At 37.3% G+C, this 15,869-nt stretch overlaps 2 protein-coding genes across 18 annotated transcripts; one reads left to right on the top strand and one right to left on the bottom strand.

Moving 5' to 3' along the window:
- The first annotated feature begins 535 nt into the window (after nt 1-535).
- Nucleotides 536-2,957, top strand: LOC102603945 (putative nuclease HARBI1). The gene is made up of 2 exons (XM_006346388.2): nt 536-2,097; nt 2,757-2,957. The coding sequence occupies exon 1, from the start codon at nt 708-710 to the stop codon at nt 2,064-2,066; it is 1,359 nt and encodes a 452-aa protein (XP_006346450.1). The 5' UTR covers nt 536-707; the 3' UTR covers nt 2,067-2,097; nt 2,757-2,957.
- Nucleotides 2,958-3,404: 447 nt separating this feature from the next.
- Nucleotides 3,405-15,648, bottom strand: LOC102602481 (pentatricopeptide repeat-containing protein At5g39710). 17 transcript variants are annotated; one of them, XM_015308276.1, is made up of 8 exons: nt 13,027-15,648; nt 12,479-12,565; nt 11,968-12,298; nt 11,219-11,401; nt 9,314-9,619; nt 4,993-8,505; nt 3,988-4,705; nt 3,405-3,846 (listed from the first exon to the last, which is right to left on the bottom strand). In XM_015308276.1, exon 1 carries the CDS (start codon nt 15,535-15,537, stop codon nt 13,234-13,236), a length of 2,304 nt encoding a protein of 767 aa, XP_015163762.1. In that variant the 5' UTR covers nt 15,538-15,648; the 3' UTR covers nt 3,405-3,846; nt 3,988-4,705; nt 4,993-8,505; nt 9,314-9,619; nt 11,219-11,401; nt 11,968-12,298; nt 12,479-12,565; nt 13,027-13,233. The 17 variants fall into 17 exon arrangements, with proteins under 17 accessions (XP_015163762.1, XP_015163765.1, XP_015163771.1 ...); XM_015308279.1 differs by having other exon boundaries at nt 3,988-4,091; XM_015308285.1 differs by lacking the exon at nt 3,988-4,705 and having other exon boundaries at nt 4,993-5,122; nt 5,690-8,505.
- Between the last annotated feature and the right edge of the window lie 221 nt (nt 15,649-15,869).

Raw genomic sequence — 15,869 nt, 5'->3', positions numbered from 1 at the left:
TAATATATAATATGTAGTATTTAAGTGGAAGGTGGTGGGGCCCACTTAAATAGTTTGATAAATATATTGGATATTAGTAGTGATTTATAGTATAGTAATTAATAATATATAATATGTAGTATTTAAGTGGAAGGTGGTGGGGCCCACTTAAATAGTTTGATAAATATATTGGATATTAGTAGTGATTTATAGTATAGTAATAATTAATATATAATATGTAGTATTTAAGTGGAAGGTAAGGGACCCATTTATATAGTTTGATAAATATATTGGATATTAGTAGTGATTTATAGTATAGTAATTAATAATATATAATATGTAGTATTTAAGTGGAAGGTGGTGGGGCCCACTTATATATTTTATATAGTAAGTATTGGACATTTGTAGTGATTTTATTGGAACAATGGTAGTAAATCCTAGACTCTTCTAATATATAGTAAATTAATGATGAATTTTTTTTTTTTTTGCAAATCTGTAATCACTATTCGGTTTAAATTTTGCAGTGCACTAAAGAGTATGGGCTTGTTTGCAACATTTGCGAAACTACATGGACTTATTTGCTCTTCTGCTGATAGTTCTTCCACCCCACCCCCTCTCCTACTCGTCGTCAAATATGAATTGGCTTGATTGATATTGCCGCCGGTGGCTGCAAAACCCTGTCGGTCGTCTCCGGCAAAGTCGACCTTCAACTTCCTTCTCGGTAAACAATGGATCAATCTTTTCTGCTGATGCTAACAAATCTTCTTCACCTCCACAACCACCTTGACCCCACCACCTCTCTTCTCTCCGATTCCACATCATCCTACTCTTCCTCCGTTGCTTCACCCACCTCCCCTACTTCCCTCCTCACCTCCACATCCGCCGCACCTCTCCTCTTCTTCACCATCGCATCCGTTCTCTCTTATCTCGCTACCCACCCACACAAGAAAAAACCCAAAACTTCCACTTCTTCACCTAACAATAACCCCTCTTCACCATCGCCCGCAGCCGCCGAATTCTCCGTCTCCGCTTTTCGTGCCCTCTCCACTGAACATATTTGGGCTATGGAAGCTCCTCTCCGTGACGCTCAGTGGCGTTCCCTTTACGGACTATCGTATCCCGTTTTCACCACCGTTGTTGATAAGCTGAAACCCTACATTACCCAGTCCCAACTCTCTCTACCTTCTGATTACGCCGTTGCTATGGTACTTTCTAGACTCTTCCACGGCTTTTCTGCTAAAACCCTAGCTACCCGTTATGGTCTTGAACCTTACCTGATCTCTAAAATTACTAACATGGTCACCCGCCTCTTGGCTACTAAGCTTTACCCGGAGTTTATCAAGATTCCGGTGAGTCGACGGCGTCTTGTGGAGACCACTCAGGGGTTTCAAGAACTGACTTCACTCCCCAATATATGTGGAGCTATTGATGGAACGGCTGTGAGGTTGCAGCATCTTCCGTCGGAAACCGTAAACTCGTCTATGTACTATAGCCGATATGGGTTCCCATCCATATTGCTTCAGGTTGTTGCTGATCACAAGAAGCTCTTTTGGGATGTTTGTGTGAAAGCCCCAGGTGGATTTGATGATGCTACGCATTTTAGAGATAGTCTGTTGTATAATAGGTTGATTTCTGGTGATATTGTTTGGGACAAAGGGGTTAATGTTAGAGGAGAACATGTGAGGCCATACATTGTTGGGGATTGGTGTTTTCCTTTGTTGTCGTTTTTGCTGACTCCATTTTCTGGGAATAGGACTGGCTCACCTGCTGAGAATGCCTATGATGAAGCCTTGTTGAAGGGGAGGAAGATGGTTGAGGAAGCTATAGGTTTGTTGAAAGGAAGGTGGAAAATTCTTCAGAATTTGAATGTGGGACTAAGTCATGCACCCCAAACTGTTGTTGCTTGTTGTGTATTGCACAACTTGTGTCAGATTGCGAGGGAGCCAGAGCCAGAGCTTTGGAGGGAGCCAGAAGAGAATGGTTCCCCTCCAAGGGTGTTAGAGAATGAGAAGTCTTTCTATTATTATGGTGGAAGCGCGAGGCAGGCCTTGGCTGATGATATATATCAACGGCTCTCTTCAAGATGAGAGAAGTTTGCGGAAGGATGCTTGCTTTGATGTAAGGATAATTTTACTTGTTAATTCTAGTTTTTGGTTCGTGCTAGCTAATATTGCTCTTTGACAATGAATAGCAATGTACTGAGTATTGCCTGTAGTCTAGTTAGTAACCTTAAAAGTACCTTAACATTCACAATAGATTGCTTCCAGTGTGAAATAATCCTACTGCTTTCTAACTCTGCTATCTGAAAGAAATAGAAAGATTTACTTGTCTCTGATTGATGAGCACATATAAATGCATCCGCTGCTTGGCATATCATCCGTCTTTGTTAAGCTACTCATTTTCGCCTTATTCTGCCTATCATGACCTTTTAGCTATCTATATTGTTGTATTTTCCTGAGCATCCCGAGTCGTCGATCATACATAGGATTGAGAGATAAAATCATACATTGATTCGTCATTTTATGAAATCTGGAGTAGTTTTCGTCTTCTTTTTTCCCCTTTTTAAGTGATAATGAGACAATTCTCCTGAAAGGAGACATCAGTCATCTTTAAATGGATGAGAAGCTGCTCTTAGGCATCAATAGACACTGAAATCAGGAAATTTAGTGCAATTGAGCTTTTATGTTGTTTTGACACCCACTAGTTGTAAATAATTCCATGGTTCAATGCTATTGATTTACTGCAACATTTGACAAAGTAGGAGTTTCTTTTTGAAGGTAAGGGGGACAGAAAAAGAAATGAAGCCAGCCTTCAATTAAGTTTGAGTTGCAAAATCTAAAGCTTGATGTTAGTGTAAAAAATAAACAAGTTGTTCTGCAATCTGCTGTACTAATTCTTGTTACTTTTGATTCCATTCCCTTTGGAAGGGAAAGGAAGTAAATTCAGTTTTGTGGAAATTTTGTATTGTACATTCGAGAGCTTTATGCTTCAAGATTCAGATAAAGACGCGTGAAACTATGAGTATTTTTCGTGTGAAATCACTTGCGACCTGCTCATTTTTAGTACAAGATATTTTGCTGTCAGAATACTTCCGAACTCGTAGACTGTCCAAAATTTGTTTAAAAAAATGTTACGGTGACGAAGATTAATGGTTATAAAAGAATGACGAAAAGGAAACCCGTTCCCACTACGTTTGATATTTCCTTGTCATTTTGTTAGGAACGGACTCCGAGTGTTGTAACAAAGAAAGACAAACTCGTTTGGTGGCATCTGAATCAAGAAACTGATTATAGTTTTTCAAAATCGAAACCAAAAAATGCAAACAAGGCCAATGGAAATCGTGGATTTCTCAGCTAAAACTCAAAGCACATCTTGCTTGTTTCTGCAAATTCGATTAAAAAATCTTGCTTACAAAAATTAAACGATCAACCAGTGCCAATTGTAAAGTCTCTTTCATTGCATGTTGCAATATTTTTCTAAATTTCCAAGGAAATGATCTCACACTACAAATTATAATTTGAATACAATAGAATGATCCTACAAAGATCTCATATCTTATAAATTAGCATCTCCTGGGAAAAAAACACAATATAACCAAAACAACATTTATTCAGCTTTTCTTTTTCCTTGGAAGAGGGTTTTTGTATAGGTTAAGCTATCAGTTCAATATAAAACAGAGTTTAACGGCCAACTTCGTCAGTTGATTTGCCCTGGAAGTAGAAAGCCTAGTAATAAAATAGAGCTTCGTTAAAGCAAATAATTAACCCCAACTAGATTTTCCAAAGAACAGGTGCTCCTGAGCTGCTTTAGTGGTCGTGAACATGATCTTCAAGGGCATATGCCTCATCCAAGTAGCTTCAGAGCTTCCTGAACAACAGAAGAGGGCGCAGTTGTTTAATAAGATAATCAACGTCCAGCTGGATAAGCAAGGAAAGATCCTTTATATAATAGCGTTAGTTCTTATTTCAGGCAATTAAACTCTCAGATTCAACTGAAAACTTCAGATACCTATTTTGCACTCTATGAAGCAATCAGGTACAGCCTTGCCACACCACTGTGAAAATGCAACTGATCTAGCTTGTACTAAAATGCTCAGCTTCACAAGCTTGACACTGAGCACCAACATTAGGTACATCATACTCCAGAAGCAGCTTATATAAGAAACTTCATGACCAATGACCACAGAAATTTGAAGGATACCCATTTTACATCATGACCAAGACTTCAAATATCGTCATCTTCATCATGCATGAAGCAGATGAAAAATGCCATATGCGCATGGTTAGTGTTCCAAGCCTTTAACATGTGACAATCTGTTTAAAGTATCCATGTCCTTAACCATCCCACAAATATGTATCAACAACCTACCCAGTGTAATACCACAAGTAGGATTTGGAGAGGGTATGCATACCTTACCCCAACCTTTGTGGGTACAAAGGTTGTTTCCAATAGACCCTCGGCTCAAAAGAAATGTTTCCAAAGCAAAGATTGGAAGAAAAATATGACAAAAATCTATTGAGAAAAAGGATGTATAATGAGTTAATGACCAAGGCAAAGCTAATATATGTTATAATTATTCAAAGAACTACAATCAATAAATTTAGCAACTCCCTAAGTTATTAACGCTTGCTGAATAACCTGGTAAACCCAATTTTGCAAGTGGTGACCCATGATAGTACCAATGTCCCAGACGCAGTTTCAATACAACAACACACCCAGTTTCATTCTATAATTAAAACAAGAAAAGGCTAAGAAAGTTCCCAAATTCATTACGAGAAAATATTGAGCATAATACATGACAACTTTATCAGAAAAACCATCCCGCCACAGACCAATAAAAATGTTCTGAGCATTTAGAATGCCTAAGTCAGAAGACAATAAATCCAATAAAGCTTAATTTACTGACTAAAAAAACTTTCCCTTAGAACTGCCCCATATAAATTTTGCAAAATCATCAACCTAAGTTACCGCAATATAAAAATAAAGAAAGAAGCCCAGGAAGAGTTTCCTAACCTTGAACAAATTTAACTTTCTGCAATAAGTATCTGATGCTCCATCAGAACAAGTAGATACAATAACTTGCATGCTCAGGACCATCAGCAGTACATCTGTGAAGAAAATGCCTCTCGCTCAGTGAATGTTCCTATAGAAAATTCCAATATGTAAGTGAATTTTGAGATGCATGCATAACATCCAAGCTGGTATGGGAAACCGAACTCTTATTATTTAGCTAGTGCAATGTTGATAAAAAACAATTTGGGTTGTTCCAACTTTACCGGATGTCCCCAACGGCAATGCACAATAACTTGCGTGTTTTGAGACCATCTAGATTGCCAGTTGTGCATTTCTTTATAATTCTTCCGTTTTATTTAACCATAATTTCAAGAGGTTCAAAATCTATATATATACATACAAAATTTTAAAAGTACCTTATATATACCGTGTAACTTTTTGCCAAGGGGGTCAGGTTCGGGTGACCCCCTTCGCTACCCTCTAAAATGTAGAATTAGCAGAATAGACGTATCTAATTCATTGAAATCCCATCCAATAAAACAGAAGAAATATAAATCTCCAAAATAAATGTAGAATTAGCAAACTAGATGGTCTCAAAACATACAAGGTGTTGTCATTGCCATTAGGGACATCCGGTAAAGTTGGAATAGCTCAAATTGTTTTAACGAACATTGCACTAGCTAGATAAAAGAGTTACCAGCTTGAACCTTATGCATGCTTCTCAAAACTCACTTCCAGCAACTGCCATTGGAGATAGAGACATCGAGTGTTCTGTAGTAGTAGGTGGTGATATGAGCAGCATAGCTCCATGAACAATCTCATTAGGAGGAATATATTTGTTCCTTGCATAAATTAGAATATTTTCATCATCGGCAGAGAGCTTTTCAAGTCTGGCTCCTGTAGATTAGTATGAAGTTGCCTCTGGAGTCTTTCAACAGGTGATAAAATGTGTTTTCTACGTTCTGATCTCTTTCTTCTTGGGACACTCTCAGGATTCCAGAGAGGATATTTGTCTGCTTCTCCTAACAAAAGGTGAATGTTAGTGTACATAAAACAATAAGGTATTAAAACAATAGATCTTTTTACTTTGTTGTAAAGCTTTTATTATTTGTATGGTTAAAGTATAGTTGGACTGATCAGTTCATATCTTTATCGAATCGATGTCAATTCATTGTGTAAAGGAAAGTAAGTTTTTGAAGCTTAGGGGAGACACTATAATTAATGATCTATGAGCAAGAAAGAAACCTAATATTTAGTCTATAAGAGTATTATATAGTGATTGATTCCAGATTTTGTCTATAGAATATTTTTGGCATAAAATTATATCTCCCGCCAATACTACTTCCTTTTTTGGCAAAATAATTAACTTTGTAGATTAAGCATTCTACGTTTCAAACAAAACTAAGAATACGAAGGTACGGCCCTTTTAAGAGTTCCACATGGGATATGGGGTGGGTAATTGGTCTCCTTATATGGTTTTGGACAATCCTCACCCTATGAGCTGGGCTTTGGGGTTGAGTTAGGCCCAAAATCTATTCTTTAACAAACCCAAAAGTAGCCTTTTTAAGTTGTATGACCCTCCGGAGCCTAAGATGCTTATCCAGTCCCAGAATCACTCCTATTGTTTCCTTTTTCAGCTATTATCATTTACACTGCTCTGCCACTGTGTAAAAGAATGACAGAGATTTAACGTTCTCATTTCTTCCCATGTCCTATTTTCCTTTTCTAAGTAGTAATATATTTTACTCTCTTCGCTCCTTTATACTGTTTTTGTATTTCCTGGCCTTCTAAGAAGTTTTATGGTAGTGATTACATTTTTCCGGTTTCTACAATGCTTGTTGCTTTTATTAAACTACTTCGTATTACTTAAAAGTCAATCAAGTAATATAAAGTTCTTGAAGAGTTATATTGGATAAAGTGGCAGATCAAGGATTTTCACTAAGGGGTTCGAAAAATATAAATGTAGTGCTTGAGATTTAAACTTGAAACCTCAAGGTGAATTTTGAACCCCCTCAACCACTTAATCAACCTCTAATCTCATGTTCAAGAGGTTCAGAATATATATATATATATACATACAAAATTTGAAAATAACTTTATATAACATGTAATTTTTTGCTGAGGGGGTTCGGGTGAACCCCATCACTACCCTCTAGATTTATGTTGCTACTTGGGGGCATTTATGAAACTCAATACTAAATTATTCTGACTCTTAATTGCTCCTGGATTATGTATTAATGGCTCTCTAGCTTCTCTTTAGTGTAAATATTATTGACTTACCGTTATAACTTAAACGGAGATCGAAGAGACTTTTTGGTGAACTTAGTTTTCAAACTTTGTGGCTGAACATACCTTATCCTAAAGCTGATATACCTATTTCTTCAATAATCAGACTCCCATCTCTGAATATGGAAGATGCAATTGCAGAAGCATTTTAGAGAACAATTTAACGACATACCCTTGATGTAGTATCCATGTAATGTGGAGTCCATGCAAACAAACGGTAAATAATGGATATTGGGCTTTTTAAGTCCCACATCATGGGATGAGGAAATTATGGACTCCTAATATGGACTTGGGCAATCCTCCTATCACAAGCTAACTTTTGGGGTAGAGTTAGGCCTAAAATAGATTTCTTTACATGGTGTCAGTGTCAAACTCATCCCAATTTATGATTTACCGATGTTGGGCGCCCCATATTAAATAATCCACAGACTAGATGTCCAGTCTTGGGCATGAGGCGGGGTGTTAAGTCCCACATAAGTGCGATGAGGGAATTATGAATTCCTTATATGGACTTGAGCAATCCTACCCTCATAAGCTATCCCATGGGGTTGATTTAGGCCCAAAATTCATTTATTTACACTAACAAACTTGTAGGCAAGCACACTATGACCAGCATCGGAATTGACATATTAAATGCACCCAAAAAGCAGAATAGACATATCTAATTCATTGAAATCCCATCCAATAAAACAGCAGAATTATAAATCTCCAAAATAAATGCACTATTGGCAAACTATATGGTCTCAAAACACACAAGTTGTTGAGCGTTGCCATTGGGGACATCAAGTAAGGTTGGAACAGCTCAAATGGTTTTAACATTGTACTAGCTAGATAGTAAGAGTTGGCTCACATACCAGCTTGAACCTTGTGCATGCATCTCAAAATTCACTTACAAATTGGAATTGGAATTTCCTACAGGAACATTCACTGAGCAAGAGGCATCATTATCTTCTGCCATTGGAGACAGAGATGTCAAGTGTTCTGTAGCAGTAGGTGGCGATACAAGCAGCTTAGCTCCAAGACCAATCTCATTAGGTGGAATGTATTTGTTCCTTGCATAAATTAGAATATTTTCATCATCGGCAGAGATATTTTCAAAGTCTGGCTCCTGTAGAATGTTATGAAGTTGCCTCTGGAGTCTTTCAACAGGTGACAAAATGCGTTTTCTACGCTCTGATCTCTTTCTTCTTGGGACACTGTCAGGATTCCAGAGAAGATCTTTGTATGCTTCTCCAAACAAAAGGTGAATGTTAGTGCACATAAAACAATAATGTATTAATATAATAGATCTTTTTACTTTGGGGTAAAGCTTTTATTATTTGTATGGTTAAAGTATAGTTGGACTGATCAGTTCATATCTTTATTGAAAATCCAAATTACCTGTAATTTGTCGATGTCAGTTCATTGTGTAAAGGAAAGTAAGTTTTTGAAGCTTAGGGGAGACACTATAATTAATGATCTATGAACAAGAAAGAAACCCAATATTTTGTTTATAGAGTATTATATAGTCATTTGATTCCCTGCGCCTTTTTTTGGTAAAACCCTGAATGTGATTTGACAATCACATCGCAATAATCGGGAAACAAAAAGAATTTCCTGAGTAAAAATAAATCCGAGTGTCGTGAATCTTGATACATGCAAATCAAGTTGTCTTAGAGCTCTTTTTGTGGGGGTGGGGGGTGAGCAAATTTATCCATTTAAAAATCAATAGAATAAGAGAAGTTCTTAATTGGAAGCAACAATAATATTGGGTGAACTGTTTCTTCCTTTTCTTTTGAATCAGAAGACTATGCACTGCAGGATTACTTTTCGGGAAGGTGCATCTACAATGATTTGGTTGTCTAATTTCATCTATCTCATAAATTTCTTTGAGATTAACAGTTTTGGGCTTACTATCACGCAAAGCAGAGGAAAGAAATAGGAAGACATTAGTTCTCCACTTTTTATGACCCTAGTGCTTAAGAAAGGATTTGATTCAGAACGTGCATCATATTTGCTGCGACAAGTGCTCTATATATGAGTGAAATTATTTTACCATTTGTTTCTTCCATCTGCATGCAGTTGTCTGAGGATGACCCTGCTGAACCTAAGCTTGATATGTTATTCATTTCCTCTTCAAGACAAGCTTTCAAGCCATCCTGTCCAGAAACCTCTATTCCAACTTCTAGCTTTTTTTCGTCACGAGCCGGCTTCATGTCAGAAGGTCGCTGATAGCTCTCTATTTCTATGTTTCCATGTCTGGGAATATAGCCATCTAGTGTCCTCCTAACCCGCCATCTTGATCCACATGCATTGCAGAGCACTGGTTTTTCAGGTGGCCCATTTCTCCAAAGAATGGTTTCTGTTTGAGTTCACAATTAATTAGTGTATAAACTGGGACAAAATAAGAAAACATTCTTACAGGCAGAAACTTATCTCAGAAGCTTATCTCAGAAACTAAAGCACAGTGATCACTGACAATTGAGATTTCTTGTAAAAAGGTATAGAATGCATTTCATGAGAACGGAAGCGTCACGAAACTAGAGTATGTATAGGGGGGGATTTCTTCAGCAAAACAAAAGGAAATATTTCTGTGAAATATGCATAAACTTTTAGAATGTGTGAACTGTTTTTGAACTCACATTTTCATCACCATGTTAAGGAACCATACAAAGTAGTTGAACTTTGAGCTTTATGGTGGAAAGATTGAAAAGGATTTGCTTGATACTTCAAGGTACCATGCAGAACAATTAGCCTCTTGGCAGACTGCATTTATTTGCATGATATTTTAAGGAGGAAAGTTACCATCTAAGCCAACAGTGATTAACTGTACAATATTCAACAGGGACTATCTCTTTCTCTAGTGCTTAACGGTAAAATAATCCCCCACCCACCATTCTCCGGTGTGTATTACCATTTGATGGTTTATTTACTTCATATCTTGTCATTTTCTTGCAACCCTTCTTCAAATACTCCTCTTTAAAGCCGAGGATCTATCAAAAACTGACTTTCTACCCCACAAAAGTATGGTAAGGTCTGTGTATATCCTACTCTCCCTAAACCCCACTCATGGGATTACACTTGGTATGTTGTTGTATATGTGTCAGTACAGGTGCGAATCTAAAGTTTGGATCCTTCATGCTCTAAATTCTAAGATTCAGGGATACGGATCCAAGTATTGAAACAGGTGGAGGGATTCGGCTAATAATAGTTCAAATATCTAAAAGAGTTATAAAACCTTAATTATGAGATATTATGTGGAGAACTTCAGGAGAAAATATTAATCAAGAGGAGAACTTACGTTTGACGCCACAATGGAAACATGGCCCCTTTTTACCCATAAAATCTGGTTCTGAATGATTCCAGTTCGAATCAGGTTGAATGTGCCGCTGCTAACCTAATTCGCTTTGCTCTCAAAATCTAAAATGACTGAGTGAGGTGACAGATCACAAGATATATGTAGAGTACAACTTTCCCCTTATGACAGCTCATCAACTTTGATTACTGTAATTTCTCAGCTATTTACACTATAACTCCAATGAGAGAAGTATTTGACTCTCTATCAAAAGAAAAAAGGGTGGGGATTTAGGGGGTGGGGTGAAAGCTGGATTTGGTGAATCCTCATTATTTAATGCATTTAGTCTAGTGGTCAAAGCTTGTTAAGCAATGAATCTGAAGGCAAGGGAGTGTTAAATAGTTTCAAGATGACAATTTGAATATATAAGAGTGAGCAAATAAACGAGTTGCCAAATAACAACGATTTAATGCAGTAATTGCCTGCAATTGTGGAATCAGATTCAGATTTGAAAAATCCAAGGCCCTCAGAATACACTACTGAGAGCAGATCCAGCAAAAGAATGACTACATTCAATTTATTTGCATCTGTTTCTCTTACTTACCAATTTTTACATCTGTTTCCCCTTGCACTAGAACTCCAGGAGATAGATTAATCATTACTTACCAAATTGATGCCATAAAGCTTGTGAAGTATGGATGCAGAAACAGCAGCAGCATTTGGCCTTTGAGATAAGATATGCATGTAAATAGTATTATCTCTTTGCAAGAGTTTTTTTGTGTGTTCTGCAAGCAGTGCTACTGGATGTTCATTTGTTGCAAGAGATATTGCCTCAACATCTTGTATTATCTGCACAAAGCGATTATTCATGAAAAACAGAGAATTTTCCTTCATGCCCAATCTAGAGGAAACACTGAACTGAATAACAACACTTAGAAACTAGCTATGATGCACACGGAACAGATGCTCCTGACAATCAAAATATCGTACTCAGTAAGATGAGATGTCAACTGGTAGCAAGGGAACAGTTGGTCTACTTGTGTCGTTAGAACCATAGGAAGCAAATCAATCAAATGTAACTTCTCGATGAACTTGCAAACAGTCATTTGTGGGGAAATATGAAAACACCCTGTCGCTTCCTGTGAGAAGCCTACTTAACACAAATGCACCACAATTTCTTGAGATGCATAATATGTTAGCAGTTTATAGAAAGTGAGAAGACCTGGGGCAGTGTTCTTGGTCTTTTCTGATCTTGTTATGTTCTCGATTATTTTTGTATACCATTTTAGTAAAACCACATTGCACGTCAATGTATGAGAAATATGGATGGAGTGTTTAACTGGTCAAAAGATATATTTAAGCCAGTACTAGTTTATGCAACCAGAGTTTTTATTAAAATGGAACACGCCTTCTACCTCTAACTGACAATTCTGGGCTGATAGACTTTGAGCTTCAAGTTCTTTTGATAAAAGTTACAAAATCAGAAAGTTCTGAGACTAGCTGCTAGACTTGGATTATTACATTTGGTATTAGAATGGAAAAAGTTAGTCCAGAAGTAGCAACTAGGATTATTACATTTGGTATTAGAATGGAAAAAGTTAGTCCAGAAGTACAGAGACTAAGTGATAGCTGATCTGAAAGCAAGACACTGTAAATCAAATCCTACTCTCGAAACAGCCATGGCCATCCATTAACAGACTTCATCAATGGTACATACAATGTTCTTGAACAGAAAAGCTCCTTAAGCTGCACGGAATGAAGATTTCACAATGGAAAACATGTATCAAATTACTGGCAGAAAGAGTTGAATTATAACAGCATTGTTTTGCTTAAGAATTACTTCAATTGTTCTTTAATCTACAATCATGTTATTGTCTAATGTAGTTTTACTATGTGAACCAAATGTACTAGTAAAAGACATCATACCTGGAGTTCTCACACTTTCTTGAATGAAACTCACTTCCTTCTCTTCGTCTTGTTTCACCTTTTCAAGTTAGCACCCTACTTATATAGCTGAGACGAATTCAAAAATTATTTTTTCTTGTGAATGAGTTGCTGGTATATGAAACTGACCTACCACTAAAATATAGCAGATGTAATAGAGATAGACAATAGGAAAATGAGGCATCACATTGGCAAGGCCAGTAAATCAGCAATGGGAGAAGGCGATGTATCGATGGAATATATGACATAGATGCTGGGAGTTAACACTTAGCATGATAATGCCATTTCCGAAGAGGAAATCCCAATTTAGCATGATGATGCCATTTCAGAAGAGGAAAACCCAAAAAAAATAAAATGCAGCTAATGTCCATACATTGAAATTTTCAAACATCGGAACCTAAGACTAGATAAAATTAAACTTCCTAAAGAAAGTATAAAAATCCTATTTATATGGAAGTTCAATGTGCAGGATATTGACAAAAATTGAGGTATGTACTAAGTCCAGAGATAAAAGGAGTTTAAAATCTGACCTTCTACAATTTTCAAGCAAAGTGGGAATTTAACCCTCTCGAAAGAAAGTCGCTCATCGGAGTAAACCAGCTCTCCCACATTCACAATGGCATGAGAAACCTAAATGAGGGGAAACAATTTGTTGCAACCCAGTTTCCTGCTTGCTTGATGCATTCTACCTCATGCATGGGAAAAGTTGGTGTGATTATTTTAAGATGATAAGTACTTTATTGTGGCATGTGACAAAATGCGGTTTTCCCACTATTTGGAAGAAGGCCATCCTTGGCCATTTCAGTAAGTGCATTGAATACTGCATCCATGTTCCCTTCCTTGTAGTTCACCTCAACAATGACTTTTGCTAGCTCACCATCAGCAAGTTTACAGGTTTCCAATGTGCTTTGAATTACTTGATGTAATTCCTCACTCATTCCTTCTTTAAAAAGTTCTTTCATGAGCACAATAATACTTACTGTATGAGGAATAAATCCAAGATTAGCCATTTCTCTGAAAAGATTCAAGGCTCTATGCAAATTTCCACCCCTGGAATGACCGTGTATAAGTAGATTATAAGCTACTTCACTCGGCTTCTTGTGTTTTTGCAGCATCAACTCAAAAACTTGGTCAGCTTCATTCAACAAACCTTTCATGCAGAATCCTTTAATAAGATCTACCGCACTCTTCAATTCAAGATCTTTGCAACTTTCTATTAGCATGTCATAAGTGACACTATTTGGCACTGATTGCTCATACAACAACTTGAACAGAAGCCGCTTTGCTTCCCTAGTACGAGCTTGTTTGTTAAGCCCATTGATTAGGACATTGTAAGTGACGACATCAGGAAAGAAACCCTTATAGATCATTTTGTTATGCAGGTGAAAAGCACCTTTAATATCCCCATTTGCACAGTATGCACCAATAAGTGTAGTATATGTAAACTTATCTGGTTGCAGACCTACTCTCAACATCTCTTGGAAAAGTTCACAAGCTTCAGTCAGTCTTTGTTGCTCACAAAGACCTTGAATTAGGGATGAATAAGTAATAACATCAGGTAAGACCCCTTTTTCAACCATCAGCTGCTTAACACAGAATGCTCTTTCCAACCCACAGTTTCTACAGAACCCAGATATTATTGTACTATAAGTTACAACATCTGGGACCAGCCTTCTCTGTTCCATCTCTTGAGTCACGCGTAAAGCATCCTCCATCCTGCCCACTGCACAATGCCCATTAATTAACGCATTGTAAGTTACAATTGAAGGGGAAAGGCCATTTGAAATCATTTCATTCAAAAGCTTATAAGCCTCATTCATAAGACCCTGCTGAGAAAAACCAACAATCAATGTTGTGTAAGTTCTATCGTTGGGATATAATCCCCTAGCATGCAGTTGATCAAAGAATTCCATTGCGCGGTGCAAACTCCCAGTCTTGCACATGCTATTAATCAAAGAAGTATAAGTCACAACATCTGGAGACAGCCCATTCCTTAACATTTCCGAGTGCAAAACAAGTGCTTGGTGAAAGTTACCCTCTCTACAATAGCCATTTACCAGTGTGTTATAGGTTACTTCATCAGGCATTAATCCATTTCCCCTCATCTCTTCCAAAATCTCACTCGTCTCTTTCATTCTTCCTTCTCGACACAACCCATTAATAATAGCATTATATGTGACCACAGTTGGTTCCAAGTTCCTCACTTGCATTAGCTTCAACAATTCGACTGCCTCATCAACCTTACCTATCTTACAATAACCACCTATTATGGTGTTATAGGTTACAACATTTCGCAAGCAGCCAGTTTTTTCCATTTCATTGAAAACAACCAAACCCTTTTGCAGATCCCCTTTTGCACAAAGGCCTCGGATCATAATATTATAAGTATATACATTAGGTGAAACCCCAGATTGAACCATATCATCATAAAACTTTTGAGCTAATTCGAAAGACCCATTACATGAAACCCTGATCAACGCATCAAGAATGGAATTATAGGACAAAACAGTGAGCATAAACCCATTAAACTTGGCTAATTCAAAGATATTCATAGCTCTGTCAATCATTTTCAAATGAGAGTAGGATTTTACCATCAAATCGAACACAGCAGAGCTGGACTTGCAAGAATGGTAAGTGTCCCTGAGACATGAAAAGACCAATTCACCCTTGTTATGTCCGAATTTCAAAGCAACATCCTCCGCAAGGGATTGGGAAGTCTTGTAGAGCTTGAAACGAGTGAGGATATGAATGGAAATGCACTTGCATTGAAGATTGAAGAATTGGCGGTTGCGCGCCCAGTTGATGAATCTTAGAACAAGGGGTTTATCGAATCGGCATTGGAAAAGCACGGAAGAAGCATATTGAGGGGTGAATTGGGAAGAAATGGAGTCCAAGGAAATTGGGTCGTAGCCTTTAAGAATGGATACAGCCCTGTCGACAAAAAGGGTGCTGGAGGAAGAAGGTGGTGAGTCTAGGGTTTTGGATTGAACTTGCCGAGTTGAGCTATGGAGGGCTCTCCGGTAGGGTTTAACAAGTAGCATATCGGAAAATGCTACAACCGGAGTTACGGCGACTGTGATAACATGTTACAAAAAAAATGCCCTGCAAATTAAGGAATTCAGCATATGACTAAACCTAAAATTAGAGATAATTTATTACTCCCTCCGTCCATAATTGTTTGTCAGGGTAAGGTCATGCACATCCCTCAAGGAAAATTTAATACAAGTGTAATTTTGATTAATATAACCCTACTATATCAAGAATACCAAAAGTCCACATAACTTTTCAATTTAACTACACTATCATTAAGGGCAGAATTGGAAAAAAGTGACTAATTATTTCTTGATTGTTTAAATTGACAATTAATCTTGAA

The sequence above is a fragment of the Solanum tuberosum genome, unplaced genomic scaffold (genome assembly GCF_000226075.1).
Source record: "Solanum tuberosum cultivar DM 1-3 516 R44 unplaced genomic scaffold, SolTub_3.0 scf00073, whole genome shotgun sequence".
Taxonomy (NCBI): Eukaryota; Viridiplantae; Streptophyta; class Magnoliopsida; order Solanales; family Solanaceae; genus Solanum; species Solanum tuberosum.
This window is presented reverse-complemented; position numbering and strand designations above follow the sequence as displayed.